General features: G+C 46.7%; 1 protein-coding gene across 1 annotated transcript; it reads left to right on the top strand.

Moving 5' to 3' along the window:
- Positions 1 to 312: 312 nt before the first annotated feature.
- Positions 313 to 27,069, top strand: CDCP2 (CUB domain containing protein 2). Its single transcript, XM_065410198.1, has 6 exons — positions 313 to 388; positions 12,402 to 12,749; positions 13,881 to 14,222; positions 15,702 to 16,055; positions 25,117 to 25,295; positions 26,752 to 27,069. Exons 1-6 carry the CDS (start codon positions 313 to 315, stop codon positions 27,067 to 27,069), a joined length of 1,617 nt encoding a protein of 538 aa, XP_065266270.1.

The raw sequence follows: 27,069 nt of genomic DNA, 5'->3' as shown, positions 1-27,069 counted from the left end.
CACAGCCTTACTGCAGTTATATACCATAGCCGAAACATTCATATCTCTTCTAAATATGGCGTATTGACAAGGTATCTGGTACAGTGTAAATCCTAGGGACATTTGATCCAGATCATTAAAACCAAGTGAAGGGAGCAAGGAAGAGATCAGGTTACTAATTCAAACACGCAATGAATTATTAATTCCACTATTAATTCTACCGGCCTCCTACTTTTTATTTTTTATTTTTTTTCCAGCTAGGCAGCTTTGAGCATATCCTTGCTGTTTCATGACAGTACATTTGTTTGCTTCGTAGCACAGCTGTGTCTGAGGATGCGGCATATTCACGTCGGGTGTCTTGTGGCAATGACTTTCTTGTGGGTGGCAAACAGGATGCATGCTAAGGAAGGTAAGACTCTGTTCAGCTGTGCTGAGCACCAAAGCACCGAGGGTTAACTTCCAGGGGCTCCTTCAGTTTGATGTCCAGCTTGGGTAGCTCTTACAGGACTCTCGCAGCAGGCACGCTCCTAGGTCACCTGCAGTGTGTATGCATGAATGAACGATGCCCGTTTCATGGGCTTTTTGATATTCTGTCTGGTTTATCAATATTTGATGTTGGTTTAGGGCCTGATCCTCCCAGCCCTTATTCATATGAGCCATCCTTACACACACACAGTCTCATTGGCTGCGACGGAACTAGACGTGTGAGGAAGCAGTTCTAGGCCAAGCCCTTCCGTATTGTTATGCGTTATTATTATTACCGTATTTACTCATTTGTAAATGTCTCCTTTTCATTTAGATTTTTAATGTATAGACAGTACAGTGTGTGCAGACGTGGCTTGGGGCAGCGCTGCTCCCAATTCTCCAGCAAGCAAGGGGTTAAACTCAGCCCAACTTCTTCCCCCTCTTGCACATGTGCTCAGGGGATAGGCTATCAAATGACTGCTTGGAAGACAGGCGGTGAATGGCAGGGCTCCTCCTGCCCCCAGGGTCATAGGACTGAGTTGAGTACCAGGCTGGGGGGCATTTACAGTTGCTCTGGGGTTTTTTTGCTTATGTCAAGCTGATTAACCCTTGTCCCTTGCTGGCGGCACCCCTGCCCTGTTTCTGCTGCATCGTCCCAACTGTTTACACAGTAGACTGTATGGGCCAGTTCCTCAGCTGGTGTCTCTATCGAAATCAATGGATCATGTACACCAGCTGAAGGCATGGCTCTAAAGCAGTGTGGTAGTTCTGGATTTGCTTTTTAACTATAGAAATGAAATATTTCAACCACATCAGTAGAACCCTGTGCCATTAACTTATTCATCAGCACTTGGACCTTATTTGTAGGAGGGTGGTGAAGCACTGGAATGGGTTACCTGGGGAGGTGGTAGAATCTCCATCCTTAGAACTTTTTAAGGCCTGGCTTGACAAAGCCCTGGCTGGGATGATTTAGTTGGTGTTGGTCCTGCTTTGAGCAGGGGATTGGACTAGATGACCTCCTGAGGTCTCTTCCAACCCTAATATTCTATGATTCTGTGTAGCGATGTGTCTGGTCTGGGGGAAGTTACTTTTTCCTTGACAGTCACTGACACAGGATAAAATGCTTTAGAATGCTGCTTGGTTGATTTTATGGTTCACTCTTTTAGTTTGCTAAAGATTGAGGGGTAGCAATGTGGAAGTCTCCACATCTGTCTACAGTTACTCTTCTGAAATATTTGTTTGCTTCTCTAAGTATTATTTTTCTAAAAACCCACCACCACAACAAATTACTCTTCTTTTAAACTGGTCCAGAAGTAGGGAAAGTCTAGCAGAGGAAATTCCGGCTAAAAAGCACTGCCACATTAAGGATTTTGTAGAGTCAGATATTGACAGCTTGGTTTTGTCACTAAATTAACTAGAGAGACTCACACTCCCTCCTTTGGAGGAGTTCAGATGCTCATTAGAAAGACACAGAGGCATGTCACAAAATCTGGACCTAGATCAGAACTTCAGCAAAGTTAAGAGCTGTTTTTAGTTCAGAGTTTTAGCTCTGTCTTGTCTGTAAAATGAATGCAATGTGGACTTGATCCTGGACTAAGAATATGCGTCTCTCAGATCAGGCCATGAAATCTGTCATGTTTTCACCGACAATCAGTGCTTGTATCTCATAACTGGGCTTCCTCAAACATTATTTTCTACACAAAGGCCCTTGCTACTGGTGGGGGAGCTGCCAGGAGTTCATGGACTCAGTTTAGTTCGGAGAAGAACCTGAGAGATTGGCTGTTTGGGGTTGGAGGTCCTGTGGCACCAGCATCTCCCAGTGGAGCTAGGAAGCCAAAGGTGCACAAAACATGAGCAACCCAAAAGTTAAGCTACCCCCTCTTGATCCTCCCAGGGTTTGATTTCAGTTCAAAGGACAGGCAAGAGTTTGGAGCTGTCCTGGTGTCTGAGGAGTCGGGAAAGATGTGGACTCTGGGAGCTACTCTTGTCAGAGGCTGATCCCTTCAGTGCCTTGGAAGCCAGTCAGAGCTGAGGGTGCTCGGTACTTTGCAGGATCTAGCCTAAGGCTGGGGTATTTCCTTGCTGGAAGAGAAATGAGTGGACACAGTTGCGGGGATGCTGCATTGCTACTCCATGCACACTGCACACAGAATTACAAGGCACACATCACCTCCGTGGTGGCCTCAGAGCGGGATGGGGCAAAAGTAGTAGAAGCAGAAGTGCTCACGTGGGTGCAGCACCCCATCCAGAACGTCGCTCAAACCAGGTCTGTATCAAGCCCCCAGGCACACGGCAGCTTCCCTGTGTGTTTTGACTCCTCCAGGAACATGTACCTGAGCTGTCAGTCAAAATTACTGCAACTCCAGCCAGCTGGGATGTGTCATTCAACCTCGCGGGCCTTGAATTGCTAAATCTGGTGGGGCTGGGCCAGTGGGTTGTCCCCCTTTGCCCATTTATGTATTCATTATAATTCATTATAATGATTATATTATATCATAGTATAAAATAACACCAAGGTGTCCCAGCTGAGTTTGGGGCTCCATTGTGCTTGGCACTGTATGTACACATCGTCAGAGACACTCCCTGCCCTAAAGATCTTTCAGTCTAATCAAAGGTGATACCAAGGCACAGAGAGGTGAGATGACACCTCTAAGGTCACACAGCAGGTCAGTGGCAGGGCCAGGGCTAGAGCTCAGATCTCCTGACTGCCAGTCCACTAGACCACACTGCCATCTGTTCTGCAACATGAAATAAGTCCACTAGAATTCAATGAACCTCCCTCTTAATCCAAAGTCCTCACACGGTGCTGGCTGCTCATGAGCCACTGTCACTTACTGCGCTCACTTAAGTACCTCGAAGCACTGAGCTATTAATTCATCAGTAATTGTCTCTGAAGTAACCTTTACTCCTCCTGCAGGCTCCCCGCTTGGCTATTTATTTCAATAACATTATTAGTTTAATACCTTCCCCACATTACTTTATCGCCTATCCCTGGTAATTACCATGTCAATTTGCTATCTGACCATCCTACCCATGCGCAGGCGCCCACACACGCAAATGTACATTCACCGTTTGTCTTTGACTGCTCATCACAATGCACATTTATGCAGAGATCCTCCCTCCTTAGCAGGTCACAGCACTGCCAAGCATAATGAAAAGCAATGTGCAATGGCCAGTTATTGATTTGCAATAGACTTTGCCCAGCCTGAGAGCATATAGACTTGTTTGGGAATCTACACATGTCCCTCAGAAGGGACAAAGGATATTACTTTGCTCTCAAATGTGGTATATAGGGCCAGATTTAGGGGAAGGCGACCCAGGCTACTGCCTGGGGTACTGGGCTTGTTGGGGGGGGGGCGCTGGGCTTGGGGTGCTGTTTTTGTTGTTAGCAATAAAAGGGAAAATAGAATGTTTGAAGTAAAATGTTTCAGGTATTCCTTATTCATTTTTTACTAACCTTCTAAAATATTCTGGACCTTTGTAGAATCTCATGGAACCTTCCAGACTTCCTGAGAACTAAATTTTCCTAGAACCTCCTAGAATGTTGTCAGCCATGCCCTCATGGGTGTATAAGGGGTGGGGCGTCGCCAGTCAGGCAGTGAGATATAAGAATGAAGTGAGAGCCCAGCTGCGATATTGGGAACCTTGTTTTATTGTGTAATTGTGAAAGTGTACTTGTGTTTTAAGACTTGAAGCGTGTAAATAGTGTCTAATAAAGGACAAATTTAATGAGATGCTAGAGATAACTACCAAATCCCTTTCTATGCAACAATTTAAAATAAATACTGTTACTTCTTTTGCCATGCTTAACACGTAATGTTTGATGACTTTCTAAGACTGCGGAACATAGACTTTTGCTCTCCCTAACACTATCTGTTTTCTCCTAAAGAAAATAAAAGATGTCCCTGAAGAAGCCTTCAGGAGCTCAGTATATGAAGCAAAATGCGCAATTGCAATCTAGTGTGCAGCAAGGGGCAAATTTGATGGGAAAATATCTGAAACCGAACAACATAGGCCAGGCTTTAGGCAGTAGTGATCGTCCCAGTGCAGAAGAAATTGAGGAGCGAAGTGTAAGTGATGGAAGTCCTATTGCTAAGGAATTAGCAGATTTTCCTGAAGATAAGAAATGGAAATGTGAGGAAAGTGATGGAGAATCGTCCAGTTTTCCTGGCGATATAAAGGAGAGTGATGATAAAGAAGAATGTGGCTCACATGAAAAGGAGACTGATGATAAAGAAAAATCTGGTTTACATGAAAAGAGAGAAACTATATAGAAGAATCAGCCTCGCATGATGACAGAAACAGCAGTGAGAAAAATTGCACACCACAAATCGATACATCAGATCCTGCTTTATGACTGGCGATCCTAAACTCTGCCGATATTGATCATACAGTTTTGAACGAGCCGAGCAAAATCGAGGATATGACATTTCCAGTAAATGAACAGAAGTGACACTTCTCAAAGTCACACTGTGAAAGAATGCTCAAGAATGGCGAGAAACTGAATCAGCATTGGCTAGTTTACTCAAAATCAACTGACAAAGTGGTCTGTTTGTGTTGCAAAATATTTGACAAGAATGCCAAATTGTTGCGTGTGCTTTCTGTGTGCAATTACCGGCATAGCTTAACTGATGCTCTGAAGCAACATGAAAAGTCACGCAGCCATTTTATGGCCTACTCCAAATGGATGGAGGGTGAGTCCAGGCTCAAGCTGAATAAATGCATAGACGCAGAAAAGCAGAGCATTGTTAATGTAGAAACAAGCATTGTAGGAACGTGCTCAAGTGTCTGATCTCAATTACCCTCTTCCTTGCAAAGAATAATTTGGCTTTCTGGGGCTCATTGGACAAGTTGTTCACTGAACATAACAGTAATTTCCTCAGTTTTGTCAAGCTCCTTGGGAAATACAACGATTTCATGCGTGAGCACCTACGTCAAGTAGTTTGTAAAGAAGCTATGGACCATTACCACAGCAAAACAATTCAAAATGAATTGATTGACCTTTTGGCAAGGAAGGTGCTTGATAACATATTGATGCGTCTCGTCAAAGCAAAGTACGACGCCGTAATAATGGACTGCACTTCCGACATTAGTCACAGTGAAAAGATGTCATTTACAGTAAGATTTGTTGACGATGAGGATGGCTGTATCCAAGTGTAACCCTTCTGCCCATCTTAGGCCTGGTCCACACTACCCCCGTACTTCGGACTAAGGTACGCAAATTCAGCTACGTTAATAACGTAGCTGAATTCGAAGTACCTTAGTCCGAACTTACCGCGGGTCCAGACGCTGCAGGCAGGCTCCCCCGTCGATGCCGCGTACTCCTCTCGCTGAGCTGGAGTACCGGCGTCGACGGCGAGCACTTCCGGGATCGATCCGGGATCGATTTATCGCGTCTAGACAAGACGCGATAAATCGATCCCAGAACATCGATTGCCTGCCGTCGGACCCGGAGGTAAGTGTAGACGTACCCTAAGTTGGCAGCAACAAGGGCCGGGTTCTGTATCTAGGGGTTCCGTTTCAATAACGCAATGCAAAACCGGCTCGAGCCCCCACCCAGTGACCTGGGACAATTACATCCCACCCCCTGGGTGCCTCTAAGAGGCAATACTTCCCCTCTCGCAAGCACGGAGTCTGAGTGTATCAGAAAATGTTTAATAACATGAGGTAAACGACATCAGCATTAAATTGGAAAAAACACCACAAACAGGATTCATAACACAAACCATGAGCAAAAGACCCACCCCAGCAAATTGAGCTGTGTCCTTTCCCTTTGGTTCTTGAATCCAGCAACCCAAAAATCACCCAGAGTCCCCAAAGTCCAACACCCCCAAAGTCTCTTGGGTCCAGCAACCACCCAAAGTCCCAAAAGTCCAACAAACCCCAAAGTCTCTGTCCTTGGTCAGTGCAGCCCCAGAGTAAAAAGGGGGGGCACGCAGGGTGTTAAGGGGCACCTTACGTGATCTAAGGCCGGCCGGCCGGCCGTCTCTCCGTGGGGTTCCGCCACAGCCTTCACCACAAGCCAGTCCACTTCCTGCTGTCCCACAAACTGCTCTGCTCTACAAACTGCTCCGCTCACCGACCTGTGAGCCGCTCCAGCTGTCCCCGCAAACAGCTCCGCTCGCCGTTCCTTGGGCCGCTCCAACCGGCTCCGCAAGGCTCCGCGCCGCTCCTCCAGTCGTCCCCACAAATTGCTCCGCCAGCTGCTTAGCAATATAGCTTCAGGCTCCCCCACTAGTTAACACAGTACTCAGTGATCTCAGCTCTTAATAACTTTAGCTCTTTTGTGATTTCAGCTCTTAGCGATTTCAGCTCATAGTAGGGGAGCCCCAGTGCTGGTGCACCATTGGCCCAAAGTGAATTCAGCTCAGCAGCCTGTAACTAGACTCCTGATGGAATCAAAGTTAGCTCTGACATTCAACAGTGGAGAGAGGAGGTAGTGCAATTGGTGTTTCAAACTCTCAGAGGGGGCCCATACCATCAGGTACAAATACCTGTCCCCATCCTCTCTCCATTCACTGGGTTTTGTAACCCATGCCCCTTGTCAAGCAAGTGCTACTTAGGTAATGGTGAAGGACTCACTCAGTCCTTCTGTCATACAACAGTTCCACTGGCCTTGATTCACAGAATCAGGGTAACAAAACTTTATTCTTCCTGCCCCAATAACAGAGAAACTGGGGATCCCACACCAGCCAAAGTAACCACTTTCAGTTGCTGTTGTTTCATGCCAGGCGAGTGGGTGTGCCTATGCAAACAAGATCAGCCCCTGGAGTTCTTTTCCACACTCGCCATAATTCACCACCAGATGTCAGGGTAGAGCTCATCCTGACTCTGCTTACACAAGTAAAGGGACACTTTATCTGTTTCCGTCCTGTGGACGACTCCACTGGAAAAGACCAAACAAAAGTGTTTATGAACATTAGGAATGAGAATAAACTAAAGCTTCAGAACTGCCGCGGCCAAGGCTATGACAACGGCATAAACATGAAGAAAGAAACAGTGGTGCCCAGGCAAGGATCCTTGAGCTGAATCCAAGAGCTTTCTTCATGCCTTCTGGCTGCCATTCATTCAACCTGGTTGTGTGAGATGCAGCAGCATCTTCTTTAGATTCAGTATCTCTCTTCAGAGTACTGCAAAGAATATGCATCCTGTTTTCACCATGAACTATCAGGGAGAAGATCCTCACGGACAATGTTACAAATCTGAGGGGGAAGCCACTAAGTGACACTCGTTGGGAGAGCCAAATTGACAGCATAAGGCCAGTGAGGTACCGAGTGACTAAGGTTTACGACGGCCTGATGGAATTGGTGCAGTCAAGTAAAGCCAAGACCATAATCAGACACGAGGCACAAAGCCTGGCAAACCAGATCACTGACTTCAAATCTCTGGTGTCAGTTGTGGTTTGGCATCATATCCTGTTCCAAGTAAATGTTGTAAGCAAGGCATTACAAACTCAGTCGATGGACATCACGACCACTACTGTTTTGATGAGAAGCTGCCTTGATTTCGTTGTGGCCTACAGAGACAACGGATTTGAAGATGCCATCACTGCTGCCAGAGAAATGGTGGAAAACTTAGGAGTTGAGCCTGTCTTCAAGGAAACTCGTATTCATCAGAAGAAGAGACAGTTTGGTTATGAGGGCAGAGATGAGATGATGGGAAGCTCGGAAGAAAAATTCAAGAGGGAGTATTTTTGCTCTCTCATTGACACTCCTTGAGTATCCATTGAAGAAAGGTTTGGACAAATGAAGCACCACAAAAAGACCTGATGTTAGTAAGCTGTTGGCAGACAGGAAAACACTCTTGAACAATTGTACCGACCTTCACCAGATGCTGATACATGGGAAACGTTCGGACGTCAATGATAAAGACCTCTGTGTCGAATTAGACAACATCTGTCACATTTTGCAACACGGGAAGCACTCTCCACTCCAAGTTCTCCAATTCATTTATGATGCAGAGCTGAAGGACACTTTTCCTAATGTGTGGATAGCTTTGAGGACTCTGCTCATGCTGCCGGTCACAGTTGGGAGTGGGGAGCGCAGCTTTTCAAAGCTCAGGCTCATTAAAATATATCTTCAATGGACTATGACTAACGAGAAACTGACATCACTTGCTATTTTATTGCTTGAAAATGCCATTGGCCAGTTTTGAATCTCTGACGCTGTGCTTCAGTTCATGAGGACAAAGGCAAAAAAAGCAACCTTTTGAACTAAAGGACTAGGGTTAACAGTCTAAGAAGGCTGTCACCTACTGTAACACTATTTAATACTGGTCCACCCAATGTTGGTGCACAGTTCAATTTCTTGATGTTAGTACATTTCAGTTATTCTTAAAATTAAAAAGTTTTTATAAGCTTAGAGGAAACGAATTTTTTTTATTTGCTTATATATGGCATGAATAAATACAGATTTACACATCCTAGCATGCAAATGTATCATCTTATATGACAGGGATAAAGCAGGCATGTAAATCATGCATCAAAGTAATGAAATGGGCTACAAATGCAATAAAAAATAAGGTATTCAAAAGTTTAACAAATGAAGGGGGGGCATTTTGTCTAGGGCTGGCCCTGGTGGTATATGCTTAGCACAACTGTACATTCATCCGCTCTCTGATTATGGTGAGTTGCACGTGTTTGCTAGCTTCTTCCCACTCCCTTTATTTTATAGTAGCTGCATTGCAGTATAAAAGAGTGAACAATGGACACTACACCGCTCAGACTGGGCAGAGCTGGAGACTTTCCACACAAAATGCCAATGTCGTATATTGAGCATAAAGTGGAATGACTTAACCTGTAATGCAGATGTTTATGGTCATGCCGGTCCTCAGACTACTGGGGCCATTGTCCACCGACGGTGCCTTACGCTTTTCGGACATGTTGCGAGAATCCCTCAAGACGTTCCAGCGAACGCCGTTCTCCGGGTGGCTTGTAACATCCGGGATAAAATTCCACCAACTGAGGGGTGGAGGTAGCCCAGAGGCAGACCCCCTATTACATGGGTTCGTCAAGTCTGTTACGATGTTGGACTCTTGGGCTGTCAAGCCCTTGCGGCCGCACAGGAATAGACCAAATGGTGAACAATCTCTGTGGCCAACTGTTCAGCTGTGCGTTGAAGAAGAAGAAGACATTGTGGTATAAAGTTTTCATTAGAAAATCAATCGGTAAATCCATAACTCACTGGTAAATGAATCAAGCCCTTCACCCCTGTTTCTTTGAGCTTAGATTCTCAGATACCAGCTTTAAATATTCCCCCCCCCCCAACATATTAGCACTTGAAAGATGAAAGTTAAAAGAAGAATGCTGACAAGGCTGACAGGTCTGAATACTCACCTACTTTGAGAGTGGTTTTGTTCTACAGTTCATGCTTTCAGGGGCCAGGTGTTTATATGCTGTGACATACCCAGGATATAATCTAGACTAGTGAGTAACTGTGTCACTCCTGCCTTCTAACCTGGGGTGTCCTTTACACTGCTTTGCTGTTGTTGCCTCCACTTCCGGACTGCTCACTTTAGCATATAAATCACTCCCAGCTATGTCTGTGTGCATTTGCATCCTGCCAGCCTGAATTAAATTGCAGGGTGACCCCAGCACATTCCCACTTCCAGATTTCCCCCCAGAAATGTATGTAGTGTACTGCCCAGCCCTCTCACGGACTATACAAGCTCATATAAAGTCCTGCATTTTATTAAGAGAAATGATATGCACAAATCCTGTAATGCCAAATGGATTTGCCCAAACACTTCAATTCAAACACACCTGTTTAGATAGAACAAGTGTGCTAACTACAAGAGATCAAATTAAGTGAATACAAGTAATGAGGCATAAAAGTCAGAAATGGTTACAAGAAACATAAAGATCAAACACAACTAATGCCTAACTTAATAAACTATGATAAATTCAAAGCATAGTTTTTCTCACCACATGTTCTCAACAGTCTTACTGGCTGAACTTCTTAGGCCAGGACAATCTTCTGTGTAATGTCTGCTTCCTTTGTTCCTTCTGGTGCAGTGAACTGGTGGACAGAGAGAGAGAGAGAGAGAGAGAGAGGGAGGAGGAGGAGGAGAAGGGGGTGAGGTCCCTTGGTGCGTTTGTCCCCCTTTGTATAGTGTCAGTCTCCCTTGGAAAGCATTTCCAACTGAGATTCAGGAGACAAAAAGACTGTTTGGATGAGAACTTCTTGCTGTTTGTTTGGGTTTTTTTTGTTGTTTTTTGTTTGTTTGTTTTTGCTAAGATATAGATTTTTCGCCCATACTTCCTTTCCTGCCAAAGAATGGCCATTTATCAGGTACTGACCTATTGGCCTTGTTTACGCTTGTCTGAGGTGTCAGCTTGCTCTTTGTCTCTGAGGGACTGGTTTGGCCACCCCCAGACTTGGAACATGTTTTAGTAGAATCTTATAACTCTACACACAATATTGCTACACATGTTTTACCAGGACAATAATGCCCAGCAAATTCTGAATTTTCAAATGACACCGCACGAGGCATACTTTGTACAAAGATTGTTACAGTAGAGTGCAAGAGGTGAATTCAGGGGTATATTTTCTCACAGACGCCTTTTCCAAACAAGCTCCTTCTGTGGACTTTTCCTCAATGCAATAGTCTTCCACTGATTAAAAGACAATGTTTGAATGTAAATTGATGGTCCGGTCCCCTTCTGGGGAAAATACAGGCCCCAGCTAGTTCTCCATATGCTCAATGGTAGCCAGGAACATCGTGCAGTTGCTGTTGTGTATTGGGGGTGGCAGGATACTTTACTGTGGTTCTTGATGTTGCATGACTCCTGATGTTCCAAGAAGATACTTTGCTTCATGCACAGTACCATCTCTGGTCCACCTGAGAGGGCTGCATAGAGGAGACGGATGGAATGGCCACCCAGCACAGCATCCTTCTGAATGGGGTGGTGGGAGCTGTTAGATCTGCCTTCTAGATTCAGTCTGTATTGTTGTTGTCATCTCCCAGACAGTCAGTGGGTTCTGGAGTGTGAAGGCAGCTTTCCAAGCAGGGTACAACTGAGGCCAGTGTCTCCACTGGTTTCAGATTCACTTTGTTTTTTTTCCAGCAAGAAAAAGGACAGAAAGGACCACATGGAGCTCGTTTCCTGGCGGGAGATTTCAAACAGGCAGCATGAGTTAGTTAGAGTGGGAAAGCTCTACTGTGTAGCTGTGTGTATTCATCTAGAGCAAGGATCGGCAACCTTTGGCACGTGGCCCGTCAGGGAAATACGCTGGCAGGCCGGGACGATTTGTTTACCTGCAGCGTCCGCAGGTTTGGCTGATCGCAGCTCCCACTGGCCGTGGTTCACCGTTCCAGGCCAATGGGGGCTGTGGGAAGTGGCGGCCAGCACATCCCTCAGCCCACGCCACTTCCCGCAGCCCCCATTGGCCTGAAACGGTGAACCACGGCCAGTGAGAGCTGCGATCGGCCGAATCTGCAGACGCTGCAGGTAAACAAACCGTCCCGGCCCGCCAGCGGATTTCCCTGACGGGCCGCGTGCCAAAGGTTGCCAATCCCTGATCTATAGATATAATATAAACAACTCGATGACCTGAGAGGGGCCAGTATCCTGAGATTAGAGGGGCAAAGGATTGGGAAGTGAGTGAGCAAACTATCCCTGAATGAAAATAGATTAATAAATCACTATTAATTATTGTTCCTGTAAATGTCTTTGGCACAACAGCATCGCCACCACGTTGAGTTCCATCTTAAAATCCCACTTTTGGGCTCCTCCTCTCTTTAGCCCGAAGTACTTTGCAAATGTACAGAAAATCACGTTGTGCACCACTGAAGTCAAGACACTTCTGGGGTGGAACATGGATGCTGTTTAAGAGCAAACAGCTACAATGAGCAATTATTGTAACTGGTTTGCAAATCATCGGCTTTGGAGATTTACCAAGCAGATAAATATTCTGTGGTTTGTTTGTTTTTTATAAGCAATGTTTTGTTTTCTCTAGGTGTCAAGTGTGGCGGAGTCCTCGCCGCACCATATGGCAACTTCTCCAGCCCTAATTTCCCTGGACTCTACCCCTATGACACCGAGTGCACTTGGCTCATAGTGGTCACAGAAGGATCCTCAGCCCTGTTGACCTTTGACCACTTTGACCTGGAATATCACGACAACTGTGACTACGACTACCTCAAAATCTACAACGGCTTCTCCGAGGACGAGGGGAATCTCCTGGGAAAGTTCTGTGGCAAGAACTCCCCTCCGCAGTTTACTTCTTCCTGGCATGTCATGTCCATCATCTTCCACTCAGATAAGCACGTGGCCAGTCAAGGCTTTTCTGCAGCTTACCGGAAAGGTTGGAATAGGTTTTATGTGGAGTTTCCTCAAAAGGTTAATGCATGAAACGCCTGGGTGAAAGGCTTCTAGGTTTGCTGTGTAGCAGTGGACAAAGAGACTGTTACACGAGCACCTTTGAAACAAACTGTGTCCCACAAAGTAGAGTTAAAGGATTATACAGAGTGAACTAATTAGGGATGTGATGAATACCCGGCTCAGTTCTGGTGTGAATCTCGTCTGTTTGAGGGTGTTTGAATAAACTCTGCTAAAAATCCCTCCCCACCCCCCAAAATGACAGGTCTTGCATAGTATCAGGCTTAAAGTGCAGCTCTGGTCTGAAAAGTGAATCTGCAAAATCCTGGGGCTTATTATAGATCATAGAATGTCAGGGGCCTCAGGAGGTCATGTAGTCCAACCCCTTGCTCAAAGCAGAACCAATTCCCAGACAGATTTTTGCCCCAAATGGCTCCCTCAAGGGTTGAGCTCATAACCCTGGATTTAGCAGGCCAATGCTCAAACCACTGAGCTATCCCTCCCCCCAGCACAGTGATTTCCAGCGCCAGTGTGCTCGGTTTACAACTAAAAGGATGGCTTTTCTAACGGCCAGCCCACAGTTTACTCTCTGGGCTCTGAGACAAGCTGGTCTCTTTCCTCCTTATGAAGCATCACCAGGAATAAAGGTTCTGGGGGCTTAACTGTGTTGTTAGACCTGGGCAATGAGCAGCAGGGATGCACAGGTATAACAGAGAGAAGAATTCAGCCCTGCAATGGGACCTTAGTGCTGAATGAGCATCATGTGATGTACCATTTTGACTAGTAAAAAACAGGACAGGAGAGTAAAAAACACTTTCTCTACAATGCCCCCTGAAGGAGGAATCTCCCAGGCCCAGTACATTAGTCCATCGTCAGTCTCCAGATGGAATGAAACTTGGGTTGCTCTGCTCATTTGGCAGGAAACCTCTTTTCCTTATGGAGTTGGAGACAACCTACAGTCTTCTACACCCCCAAGCTGTTTCTTTGCCTCCTTTGTTCCTCTTTCCAGGGTTGAGGCATGTGTGTGGATGTTCTCCATCCCCTTTGTGGGCCATGGGACTTCCCTCTGCTTCTCTCGGAGGTGTTATGTGTGTAACCCATCTGTGTTTGTTTCCAGATGTTTGTGGGGGAGTGCTCACTGGCCTTTCCGGCATGATAACAAGCCCCGATTACCCTGAGAATTACCCCAACAATGCCGAATGCCGCTGGATCATCCGGGCAGTGCCCAACTCCATCATCAAGCTGGTTTTTGCTGACTTTCAGATGGAAAACAACGAGGGATGCAATTTTGATTACGTGGCCGTCTATGATGGGCCCACGATGGGGGACATGCATCTCAGCCACTACTGTGGGAATATGAAACCCCCTGATATCGTCTCTTCCACGCACGAGCTCCTGTTGGTGTTCAAGTCAGACTTCAACATAGGAGGTAGAGGCTTCAAGGCCTATTTTTTCTCAGGTACGGAGGCAACTGCTTGTCCAGCGTAAGCTACCAGATGTATGGGAAGCCCTTTGGGCCCTCTCCTTCTCCACCACTGTCCCAGGGTGTTGCTCTCACAAAGGGGGTATAGATTCACTGTTCCTCCACCCATGGCAAGATCTTTTGCGTGCAGGCCAGCAAGTGAAATGGTTTGGTGTCATGCTTGTGAATTGTAAGCCTTAGTATATGAGGGGCTCCCAGAGAGTGGAAGGGGCCCTTCTAGCATCTGTGTCGTATCCATTTAAATAAAAAGTACATTTAAGAGTGTTCAGACCTTAATTCTAGAGAGGCAGCATGGTTGACCGGGCAGGGCGACTGAACTGGGACTCAGGAGTCAAGAGTTTTATCCCCACTGCTGCCCCAGCTCACCGTGTGATCTTGAGCAAGTCATTCCTATCTAGGTCCTTCTGCGGCCCCAATTACTGTAGCATCTAAGCCTCCTCAAAATGTTTATGGGGCACCCTTGTAGAGAAACAGTATCAGCCTCATTTTACAGATGGGGAACTGAGACACAAAGAGATCAGGGGACTTACCCAGAAAGCCTGTACCAGAGCTGGGAAGTGAACCTACAGCTCCTGTGTCTTAGGCCAGGGCCTTAACCACAAGACCACCTGCTCTTGGTTAGGGCTGTAGCCTGCTTCCTTGAAGTCAATGGCAAAGCTCCCACTGACCTCGCTGGGGTAGCACTGTCAGGAATCAGGGCCTGCAGCAGCAGAGCCAGTCTCCAGGCAACCTAACGAGCACAGCTGGCCTGTAGCAGGCTGACCAATAGCCCACACTGCATGATTAGGGTGACCAGATGTCCCGATTTTATAGGGACAGTCCTGATATTTGGGGCTTTATCTTATATAGGCTCCTATTACCCCCATCCCAATTTTTCACACTTGCTGTCTGGTCACCCTATGCATGATTGGTGGGAAGAGTCAGCATACTGGCTCTGAAGCCCAGCTGCAGCAGCCGTGTAGTGGCTGTGATAGTCCCTGTGTCTGCTTAGTCGCAGCCTTGCCTCACTCCAGGTAACCTAGGCCTGACCCCCGGACTCCTGCTCTGACCTGTAGCCATGACCCCTGCCTATGTCCTGGTCATGTGACATGTTAAGCTTTTAACTTCGCTGTTTCCCTGTCTGTAGATTGAGGATAAGGATCCTTTTCCCTTCTTTGCCAAAGCACACTGATGTCCTCAGTTGAAAAGCTCTGCATGGGTGCTTGTTGTTATCACTGTTCTTGAAATCCTTTGCGTTGTGTGGAGTCTGGCCGCAATTGTGCAGCTAACGACCCCCCTAACTCTTTGAACGTTTGGGGCAGATCTGTACAGCATGTGGCTGTGAAACCTTTATGTGGAAAAGATAATTTGTTGCGATATATTTTAGCAATAAATCAAGAGAACCCCCCAGCAGCTGCTCCCTCCACACCCAGGGGTTTCGGTTTGATTGGTAATACATTTTCTTTTTCTAACCAGGCAAATGCCAGGAAGTATACACAGCCATCAAAGGAAATTTCTCCAGTCCTCAGTATCCCAACTTTTACCCCAACAATATCAAATGTCATTGGACCATCCAGCTCCCCCCAGGATACCGAATCAAAGTCTTCTTCCTGGACTTGGCTCTGGAGGGGCGGAACAGCCTAACAGATGGCTGTGATTACGACCATCTGGCAGTGTTTGATGGAGGCACTGAGAAAGCTTCCCTCCTGGGGAAGTGGTGTGGGAGAGAGATGCTGTCTCCCATAACATCCACTAGAAACAAACTGCTGTTGGTCCTCCACACGGACAGGAATACGGCCAACAGGGGGTTCTCGGTAGCATATATTGGAGGTAAGGCATGACTCAGTGCATTGATCCCGTTCTCCCTCGCTCCCTGCTGGATATTTGTAGGGCAAGGCTGCGGAGAATTATAAGTATGGAGACAGTCAGTAAAAATCTGACAGTCTGAGTTCCAAAAGTACATGCACAAAAATGTGAGCAAATTTGTGCACCAAACTTTTGCATGCATGTGGTTACTATAATTGCTCATGCAAATTGGGCAATTGTGCAAACGGCTAGCCAGTGGGGAGTTATAACTGGCTCTTTGCATGGGCGATTACCCAGCTGTACCTCTGCAACCACTGTAATTGCACATATCAGTTAGGCACTCTGCTGTTCAAATGCCTAAACATGCAAAAGTGCATGACATATTTTTGTATCAGGATTTCACACATGCCGCCAGATCTGCAAAGACACTTTTAAAAATAAGTAGGTCCTGGGTTATATACTACCCCAACCACCTAGACCTGGGATGGAAGAGTTCTGAGACACTGAACAAACAAAACACTAGGCCATGTTTCTGCCTGGTGACTCAGTCTATGGAGTGTCACCAGGCAGCAGTTTGGCTGATAGGGTCATGAATAGGAGACTGGCCAAACCATGACCGGGGAACTAAGTGAGTACCTGTGTTCCCAAACCTTGTCTTGCTAAGATAGCTACCAACTTACATAAGCTATTGCTTGAATACTTAACACAATAGCATCTGGGCATCCTCCAGTAAACTCCCGCCCTTCATTCATAACTACCACCCTTCCACTGATTGGCGATTATTTAAAAGCCTGATTTAACAGGCAAGCCTTGGCTCCAGTCACCTATGAAAAAGAACAAGATCCACAGGCTAGGAGGAGAGAGGAGAGGAGAGAAAAGGCAAACGTGATCCTAGGTTGTATTAGGCTAGGCGCTTCCAATAAAGAGAGAAAAATGTTTAATGCCCCTGTACAAGACACTGGTAAGACCTAATTTGGAACACTGCACAGTTCTGGTCACCCTGTTCTAGAGAGATGGATTCAAACTGGAACAGGTGCAGAGATTTGCTACTAGGATGATCAGGGGAAGGGAGGGAGGGCCTATCTTATGAGAGGAGCCTGGAAGAGCTTGGCTTGTTTAGTCTAGCAACAAGAAGGCTGAGAGGGAATATGATTCCTCTCTGAGTCTGAATACATTTGGCAGGCAAATATCAGGGAGGGTAAAGAGCTATTTAAGTTAAAGGACAATGTTGGCACAAGAACAAATGGGTATAAACTGGCCATGAACAAACTCAGGCTGGAAACTAGAAGGGGTGAGGTTCTGGAGCAGCCTCCCAGTAGGAGTTGTGGGGCAAACAATTAATTTTAAGAAAGAGCTGGACAAATTTAAGAGTGCAATTGTATGATGGGGTTGCTGGGATGGGGGCGGGAGGGCAGCCCAGGGGCTCACTTCTGGTCTATGTCTATGTTCCTAAAAGCTCATGCTTCAGAGTTTCAGCTGGCCACCAGGAGGGGTCAGGAAGGGATTTTGTGCATGCCCCCTCCCCCATGTATTCTGGGAGGTTGTGTGGTGATGGTGGTGGTTTGTTTTTGTGTTTATATCTCCTTCCTCTGAAGCATCAAGGATGGCCACGGTGGGTGAAGGGACATTGGGTGGGATGGGTCGGGCCAGGGCTCTGAGGTGGCTCCGAGCATTCTCATTCTCAGGTACTGGGCTGGCTGGTTCTTGCTCACGTGCTCAGGCTGTAGCTGATCGCCATACTCCATGTGTTTTGCCTTCCCTGTAACGTGTGGGTCACTTGCCAGGATTATTTGGGTATTTCTCACTCAGTCATTTCCCTGCCACTGCAGGGGCCTTGGACACTGGTGCACCTTGGTCCCCTCCTATTCTCTGCCTGTGGCACATACTAGTCTAGTCTCCTGTGGGCTGTAATACTTTGGTCTCATTTTGGTTGTTGGGTTTAGTGTGCGGGTGTTGGGCTGTTGGTGGCCAGTGATATATAGGAGAACAGACTAGAAGATCTGGTCGCTCCTTCTGGCCTTAGACTCTGAGACTTCCCTGAGGGGCAGATTATCCCACATCTACCTTCTGTAGGGTTTCTTGCACCTGCCTCAGAAGCATCTGGTGCTGGACGCTGTTGCAAACAGGTTACTGGACTAGATGAGCCATGAGTCTGATCCTGGCAATCCTGATGTCCCACAGAATACATTCTTGCCTGTCCTCAAGCTGCCAGCAAGGGAAGTTTTCTGGCCTGTGTTATGCGGGAGGCCAGATGAGATGATCATATGGCCTTAAAATCTGTGAACCTGAAGTGTCCTAGTGGGGACCTATTTAAACTCTCTCTCCTGTTCTTTGATTATTATTTATATCCCCCATGTCTCCCACATCTGGAGACTAATCTCCTGCCCTCAAGACAGGATGGAGGTTTGGCTGGAATTGGCGGAGCCCCTTACTCCTTACCTTTAATGGCTGAAATTAGCACAAGCAGTAAGCCCACTTTTGGGGGGAGGGGGTCCATATCAGACTGGCAGGAGGCCTCTTCAAACCTCAGCAAGAGACTCACTCTCACAAGGAATATTCCCTTGGAAATAAAAGTGTTTTGTGGACTCAGTTTTCAGTGAGACCTTCCTGGGCGTTTTATCTGCAAAGCCACATAAGTATCCTGGGGTTTGTGAGATCCCAGCAAGGGCTGTGTCTTTGGAAAAGACCCAAACCAGACTCTGTCATCCTGGAGGTTCCAGGATATGGAGATAGTTGGCGGGAGGAGCTGCCCAGATGCTGCCTTGCTGTGTAATGCTCTTCATATAGTTGTCAACCTTTGTGCCTCCTCAAAAGCGGGTGAATTGATGGCATTCATTGTATTTCAAGATAATTGTGTTGGAGCTGACCTGTGTGTCAGGGATGATTCATGACCTATTTCTGCTGAAGATGATCCTCTCTGAGTATTCAGAAGGCTTTTAACTAAGGAGCTGCTTGTGTGTGTTTGCGGATGGGACTAGCATAGCCTCTACTGTGCTTTCTTTTTTCCTCCGCTCACAGTCACAGTGCAGGGTAACCTCTTGGGTTGAGTAATAGAATGAGAAGGGGGATTATAGCTGTGCCCGGTAGTGTTGCTGTAGTTTAAGGTGGAATCAGTGTTGTGATTACAAACCTCATGTACTTAAGGTTTTATAACTCAGCCACCAAAGTTCAAACTCGATGTATGAGATTCTGAAACCAAACATCTGGCCAAACACTGTAATGTCTTATGCACATAGAGACCCAATCACCTCAAATTACACCGGTGGTGTGCTCTGGGCGCAGTATTCTTCTGGGTTCTGCAGTATAAAAGACACTAGCTAGTTGGCTTCAGCCACCATGACTCCAGAAAGTCTTCAGTTTCACCTAATTTTATGTTTGGCAAGGGATTCATCTGCTTCATGCCAGTGGCATTTTCAGAAAACTCAGTGGAGCAGAGGGGAAGGAGGAAGGTCTGGTGATGAAAGGATAGGACTGGGGAGTTGGAAGGAGGTAGTTCTAGTCTTTGCTCTGCCACCGACTTCCTCTGTGAGCTGAGGTAACTCACTTAACTACCCAGTGCCTCAGTTTCCCTATCTGTAAAACAGTGATAATGTCTCCCTTCCCTACACGTGTGTTATGATGCTTAATTCATTAATATTTGTGAAGTGGTTTGAAATCATTGGATGTACTAGAGCAGTGCAAAGTGTTCTATATTAATTTTTGAATAGTGTCTGCTCCTGGCATAAGGAGTCTGTAACTTACCAATGGATTTTTAATTTGGGCATATTTTCCATTAGACGCTAGTGATAGTTATATGAAAAGGCCAAGTTAGGCCCAATGCGTCTAAGTACATATGGTCAGCAACATGCCATTTTAGCAGCCCATAAACACATAATTTTATCATTTCAAATAGATCACACCAAGTCTGTTTAATAAGAACTTTTTAAAAATGAGTGTGTTAACCCTCCCCATGCTGCTGGGAGGGAGGTTCGTAAGAATTCTCTATTTTGTAAATGGGGAAATGGAGGCAGAGAAGCTAAGCGACTTGCCCAAGACTGCTGCAAGGACCAGTGTCACTGTGGAGTTCACACTGGGGATGCTGACTCTCAGCTCTGTGCTCAGTTCACTAGGTTGTGCTGCCTCTCACACGAGCTTGAGAAAGTGCACTAAATACCACAACCAAAGGATCCCTTTTAAGTCACACTAAAGTTGTCATTCTGACCGGCAAACCTAGGCCATTCAAAGTGCAGGTGGTACTCCAGGGCATAGTATGGGCTCTGCCCACGTGTATAATTCCCATTGGTGTCAATCATGCATGCCTTATTTAGCTATGTCTACACTACGGACCTTACAGTAGCACAGCTGTGCCGCTGTCATTTCTCCCGAGTAGCTGCTCTATGCCAACGGGAGAGAGCTCTCCTGCCGGTATAATCAAACCACCCGCAACAAGCAGCAGTAGCTACGTCAGCGGGAGAGTGTCTCTCGCCAGCACAGCGCTTTCCATACCGACGCTTTTGTTGGTGAAAATTTTGTCAGTCGGGGTGTGTTGTTGTGGTTTTTTTTCATACCCCGACCAACAAAGGTTTTACCGACAAAAGTGCTAGTGCTAGTGCAAACGTAGCCTCAGTTTCACTGAGCCGAGATATTGCCAAGGTCCTTCTGCCTTCAGATCCGTCCTGGGTCACTCTGATTTTTGTCATAATTCACATGATGAGTGAGGTGCTGCACTTAGCCTCCTGGGCCCAGACCCACATCAGTATTTAGGCTCCTAACGTCCAGTGATTTCAGTGGAAGGTCGGAGTCTAACTGCCTTTGTCGATCTGGTTCCTAATGTCTGTTCTGAATCTGAGGCCTAGTCTACGCTATAGAGCTAGGTTGACGCAAGTAGTTTATGTCGATCTAACTATAGAAGCAACTGCACTAAAATGTCACTCCTGCCGACGTAACTGCCCGCTACACTGAAGGCTTATACACTTATGTGGGTATAACTTACATTGCTCAGAAGGCTTGCCCATTTTGGTTAGATGTATTCCTGGAGATTTCATCACATGACATAAACTTTAAAGATTAATCTTTAATTCCTGGAGACTCCAGGCCAATCCTGGAGGGTTGGCAACACTAGATGTGAATAAGCCATCCCCCTGAGTGACATAAGTGACACCAACCTAAGCGCTGGTGTGGACAGCGCAGTGTTGGCAGGAGAGCTTCTCCCGCCGACATAGCTACTGCTTTTCACGGAGGTGGTTTTATGATGCCAACGGGAGAGCTCTCTCCCATCTTAGAACATCTTCACCAGACGTGTTACAGCGGCCCAGCTGCAGCACCGTAGCGTTTCTAGCGTAGTCTAGCCCGCTTTTAACTCCACCTCCATGAGAGGCGTCAAGTCAATGTTGACGTAGTTAGGTTGGTGCAGTGCCAGTGCACGCACTGCGTTGCTTACGTCGACTGATACTGGCTGTCAGGAGCCGTCCCGCAGTGCCCCGCACTGACCGTACAATCGACACAAGCGCTTCTGGGGAGGACGCGCACCGCCAACAGGAGGAACAAAGTGTAGCCGCGCACAAGCAATGTCATTATTGGAAAGGCTGTCTGCCGACGTAAATTAGATCGCCTAATTGTGTTGTGTAGCCATGCCGTGATTCTGCCTCCCGCCTCAGAATCACTGTGGTTTATTGTTTGATTTCCAGTAGCATCCAGAAGCTCTCATGGAGAGCAGGGCCGCATTGTGCTAAGCACAGTATATACACATAGTGAGTGACAGAGTGTAAGCTTTTCAGGGCAGGGACTAAGTGGACAAGACAGACAAAGGTGGAGGAGGGGATGGAGGAAACCGGTGCAGAGGTCAAGTGTCTCCCCCAAGGTGATACCACAAGTCAGTGGCAGAGCAGGGAGCCAAGTCTCCTGAATCCCACTAGACCCATGTTGCATAAATCCACATGATGAATGTTAAATTTTGAAAGGAAAAAATAGAATGTAAAACCACTGTTTTCCTCAGCAAATTATCTCTGCATGTTACTTTCCTACACCTGCCAGTGATCTGTGTGCACATATCTGCTTGCAGTTAACAGTCTGTGTGGTACAAATCTTCCATAAACAGCCGCTGCAAAGGAGGATGACCATCTTCATGATGGAACCTGGGATTGCTTCCCAGTGCACAGAATGAGCCTCTTGGGTGAAGTTTCCCTTGGACTGACTCTTTCTTTGGAGTAGAGATTCAAATGGTAAAGTGTTCTGCTCTGGCTCCAGTGAGGAAGGGTGGTCTGGTGGGTAAGGTACTGGACTGGGCTGTTGGCAAACTGGGTTCGATTCTTGGGTGTCCCATATGATCTGGCATCCCTTGTTTATTTAGATGACAAGGGGCAGGAACTGTCTTTTACTGTGTGTATGTACAGCAGTTAGCACAGCTGGGACCCAGTCTGATTTGGGATCTCTTAACACTAATGGACAATGCATAACAAACACCCTAGAGGCTTGAAACTGCTCTCATTAGCCTGGTCTGCACTAGCAGGGCTAGATCCCATGATGGCAAGTACACTAATACTGCCACCAATGGTGCTCCCTCAGTGGCAGTGGAACAGTAGGAGAATGTAAGGAAAAGGCCCCAGTGGAAGTCCAGATGCCATGGTGTGCTCAGTGCGGTAATGGGTGAAGTATATAAAATGACATACAGAGACAGGGCTGTATCAGGCTCTTGTAATTAGCGTAAATATTTTTCTGTCTAGCTGGGCCCATGAAAGGATGTGAGTTGGGCTGTCCATGTGATTTATGGTCATTTTAAAGGAAGCCTTCAACTCGAGAGCGAGGATCCATTTTCTCCTCCCCTTGATTTAATGCACTCTAGTTATTTAGTAAATCTTCTAATGGTTCTATAATGTACTAAGCGTAGTAAAGTGACACAATTTTTTCCCTATTGATTTTATTGCATCTTATCAGTTTCATAAGAGTCTGATTCTAACGGAGTTAGTTAGAATAATTCAATAATTCATATTGTTAGTGTTTGGGCCAAGCCTCGGTGGGAGGTACCTTTAAATATTATGGGGTTTTTTGTTCTTATTTCCTTTTCCATGTGGTTTATATGTTTGTCTTCTCCATGTAGAAAGGCCAGCTGCTATATAGGCAGACACAGATGCAACACTTTCCGTAGAACTATGGATTAGGGGGCCTGATTCTCCATTGCCCTGCTCCTCAGGTAGGCAGTTACACGAGTGCAAAGTAAAGTGTACCGGGGTCAGTGACTGCACAAGGTGCATGGCCATGAAGAACCAGCCCCCTAGCATTTTACATCATCAGAGTTCACTGTAGCGCCTGATTTGTCTTCTCAACACCCCTGCAAGGTAGGTATTGTTACCCCATTTTCTAGAGCGGGGGACACGGAGGAGTAGAGCCCGGGGACACTGATGTACTCAAGGCCATTCCAATATTAGAATGCAGAAGATCCTAGCTCCGAGTCCCATGCTTCATGCTGTTCAGCCACGTGGTGCCTCCTACCCGTGCCTGACTCACTGAGTGATTCCATTCCCGAAAAGCTGCTGACTTGCTGGTGCTGGGTGTAACATTTCCCACAGCTGCAAGATAGACCAGCAGGGTCTATAACAGAAACCGTAAAACTCCCGTGTTTTGAGAACTCCATGTACTACATGCATAGACTGTCTACACTATAGCAGTTATGGCCCTGCAGCTGCGCCTCTGTAGTGTAGACGCTTCCTACGCTGATGAAGGGGGTTTTCCATCAATGCAGTTAATCCAGCTCTCCAAGAGGTGGTAGCTACGTTGATGGAATAATTCTTCTGGCGACCTACCTGTGTCTACAGCAGGGGTTTAGGTTGATCTAACTATGTCGCACGGGGCATGAAATTTTGAATGATGTAGCGAGGTGGCCCTATGTTTTAGGTGTAGACTATGCCTGAGGTGGGTCCACACTGGGACCAGAGTATTCCACAGAGAGCTGGGAGGAAGGCAGACCGGTCAAACTGTTACATAGACATGCCTGAGGAGAGGGTTCCCTCACCAGTGCAGAAAACAGTGCTCAGCTGGTGACAAGAAGACATTCCTACGCTGCACTAGGCAGGGGGTACATATGGTTAGAGGGCACATTAGACACTACCATGGCCCTGCCTTGGGGTGGCACTGAGCTGCATTGCCCCATGGGGAGCACAGGAAGGCAGAATGCTGTGCACGTGCTCTCAGATCCCTTTGTGGGATGCAGCCTTTACCTGACCAGTTTGACTGGCATCCTTCCCACCCCACTGCTCCCCCAGGAAGGGGGCTGGCAGAACCAGGCCCAGAGTATTAACCATGTGGTGTGCGGACACAATTCATGTGTAAAGCCAAGCGTGCCAATAATGGGTTACAAACCGGTCTGAAATGTGTGGCATTGGCAGGATCTTGGATAACTAGATCCCAGGATAAAAACAACAAGGAGTCCGGTGGCACCTTAAAGACTAACAGATTTATTTGGGCATAAGCTTTCGTGGGTAAAAAACCACTTCTTCAGTTCCCAGGATGGTCAAGCTTTTCTAGATTGTCAGAAGTGCTCTGAATCGCATCCCAAAACAAAGGGATCCAATACACACCCTGTTGTGTTCCCAATGGATGCTGATGCAGAATTTTGCTAGCCCCAAGTGTTCAAAAATCATGAGTCAGGCCCCCAGAAATCCTGAGATTGGGTTTAAAATTCATGAGACTTTTAAAAATGATAAATGTAGGGTTCTTTTTCTTTGCCTTCTCCTTTCTGAGCCTTTAGGTTACACTCAGATCATGCACTTTTAAAGATCTTCTCCACTACTGTGAGGACTAGAAACTTTACAGGTTTTTTTTTAATGGAAGCTGAAATTCTCACATACTCACCTGACTCCAGCAGCTGGGGCTTTAAGAAAAACACTAGATATCAGAAGACTCACAATAAAACCGTAAGCATTGTCAACATTGGTCACTTGCTTGTGGATGCCACTAGTAGTCTTCTTTGTATGACATGGTGACGATAGCGACAGTGCCACTCTCAGCTATGGGAACTGCCTTGTACTGTACACTGCACAGTACTGATGAAAATCCCCACTCGGTGCAGTCTTGTGAGTTTTAGACGAGCTTCTTTCTTCCCCCCCAACAGTTGTTCCCGTGAACGTCAGCTGCACGCGAACAGATTTCCAGATCCAGATTCCTGTGCAGTCTCTTGCCCAGCTGGAGAGAAATAAGATTTATTTAGGGACCCCATCCTGTCCTGCCCAAGTGGTTGGCCTGAACTTTAAAATACACACCAGGTTCGACACCTGCGGTACTGAGTCCCAGGTAAGTGATCAGTATAATAAGGAGTGAATCCTATTTACCTAAAACAAATACAGTAGGATGATAAAAAATCTGCGTCTAATGATGCACATGCACGCACGCATAGTAAGAGACAGTCTGTCTGCTGAAGAGCTTACAATCCAAATATACAAGACTAAGGGTACGTCTACACTGCAGGGGGTGAAAAATCCTGCAGCACCAAGTTTCAGAGCCAGGGTCAGCTGACTCAGGCTCACAGGGCCCACGTTATGGGGCTAAAAATAGCAGTGTAGAATTTGTACTTGGGCTGGAGTCACTTGCAGGGTTTCAGAGCCCCAGCGCCAGCCTGAGCTTGAACATCTACATTGCAATTTTAAAGCCCCACAGCCTGAGCCTGGGCTTGTTGCGGGTCTTTTATCACAGTGTAGACGTACCGAAAGGGTCTGCGAGAAAGGAACTATTAGCCCCATCTGTATAATGGGGATAATGGATGAAGTGACTTGCTCGAGGTCAGAATTTTGTACAGTTGATTTAGGATATGTTCTGTTGGGATACTGTAACCCACATGAACGCAGGCCTGAGGCAGAGGGCACTGTGCACCCAGCGTTTAGTTACTCAGATAAAAACTATGCACATGCTTTTGGCAGCCCTGCCTGGCCTGAGCAAGCCCCACCATTGCTGCATCCAAAGAACTCCATGCACTGGACACACCTCTGGTCTCTCGACATTATGCCCATGGTAAACTAGCCCCAGTTCACGGAAGGGGAAACTGAGGCACAGAAAGGCCCACCTCTTTATAGATGGGTCACTGATTCTGGGTGCTTTACTTTGGATATCCAACATGCGGCTCCATGGGTCTTATTCAGAGATGCTGAGGTCCTGTCACGCCGGTTGATTTCAGCTGGAGTTTGGGATTCTCAGGACCTAGGTGCTGGACAGCCAAAAAACTGAGGAACCCAAAAATCAGTGGCCATTTTTGGAAAAACTTGGCCCCAGTCACTTGCCTAGGCCCACACAGCAAGTAAGTGCCAGAGCCAGGAACAGAACCTACAAGTCCCAACTCCCAAACCTTTACAGTGGGTGTTGGCCTGACATGGTTGAGTTGCTGAGCACGTGCAGCTCTCATTAACGCCCCTGTGAAAATAAGGCTCCCTATTTCTAGGGAATTTGATCAACCTGGTTTCTGCCCCATGGCCTGTCTTATTCATAGATTCATAGACTCTAGGACTGAAAGGGACCTCGAGAGGTCATCAAGTCCAGTCCCCTGCCCTCAATGTGCGTTCTCAATGCGTGTTCTCAGTGCATGCTTTCAATCTGCTGGCAATGAAATGCCATGAATACCCTGTAACTCTCCTTTCCCGTGACGAGCCTAACTCCGGCTCCGCCCTGAAACTTGTTACTCTGGGGGTTTAGTTTTTATTAATTCGTAAGGCTGACAAGTAAAAACAAACCCTTGCCCTTTAAAAACCTTGTCTTGTAGAAAAGAAACCACACGTCTGTGATTGTCAGTATCCTGTATATCGACTTCTCGGCTGGGAACCAGGAGGATATTCATGAATATGAAGTGCAGTGCGAGCCTAAGAGGAAAGAAGCCTCAGTAAACCTTATCTCGAGCTCTGACCCCTACCGGCTGACCCAGTACGCGGAGAACCTGGTAGAGTCCCACGGGCAGGATGCAGAAGCAGTGGAGGCCTATGAGAGCAAGAGCCAGGACACCAGTGACATTGTCTTCATTAGCATCTGTATTCTTGCCGGTATCCTCATGGTGATTGCTGTGGTTGGACTAGTGCTGCTATAG

This window comes from Emys orbicularis, chromosome 8, assembly GCF_028017835.1.
Source record: "Emys orbicularis isolate rEmyOrb1 chromosome 8, rEmyOrb1.hap1, whole genome shotgun sequence".
Classification (NCBI taxonomy): Eukaryota; Metazoa; Chordata; order Testudines; family Emydidae; genus Emys; species Emys orbicularis.
This window is presented reverse-complemented; position numbering and strand designations above follow the sequence as displayed.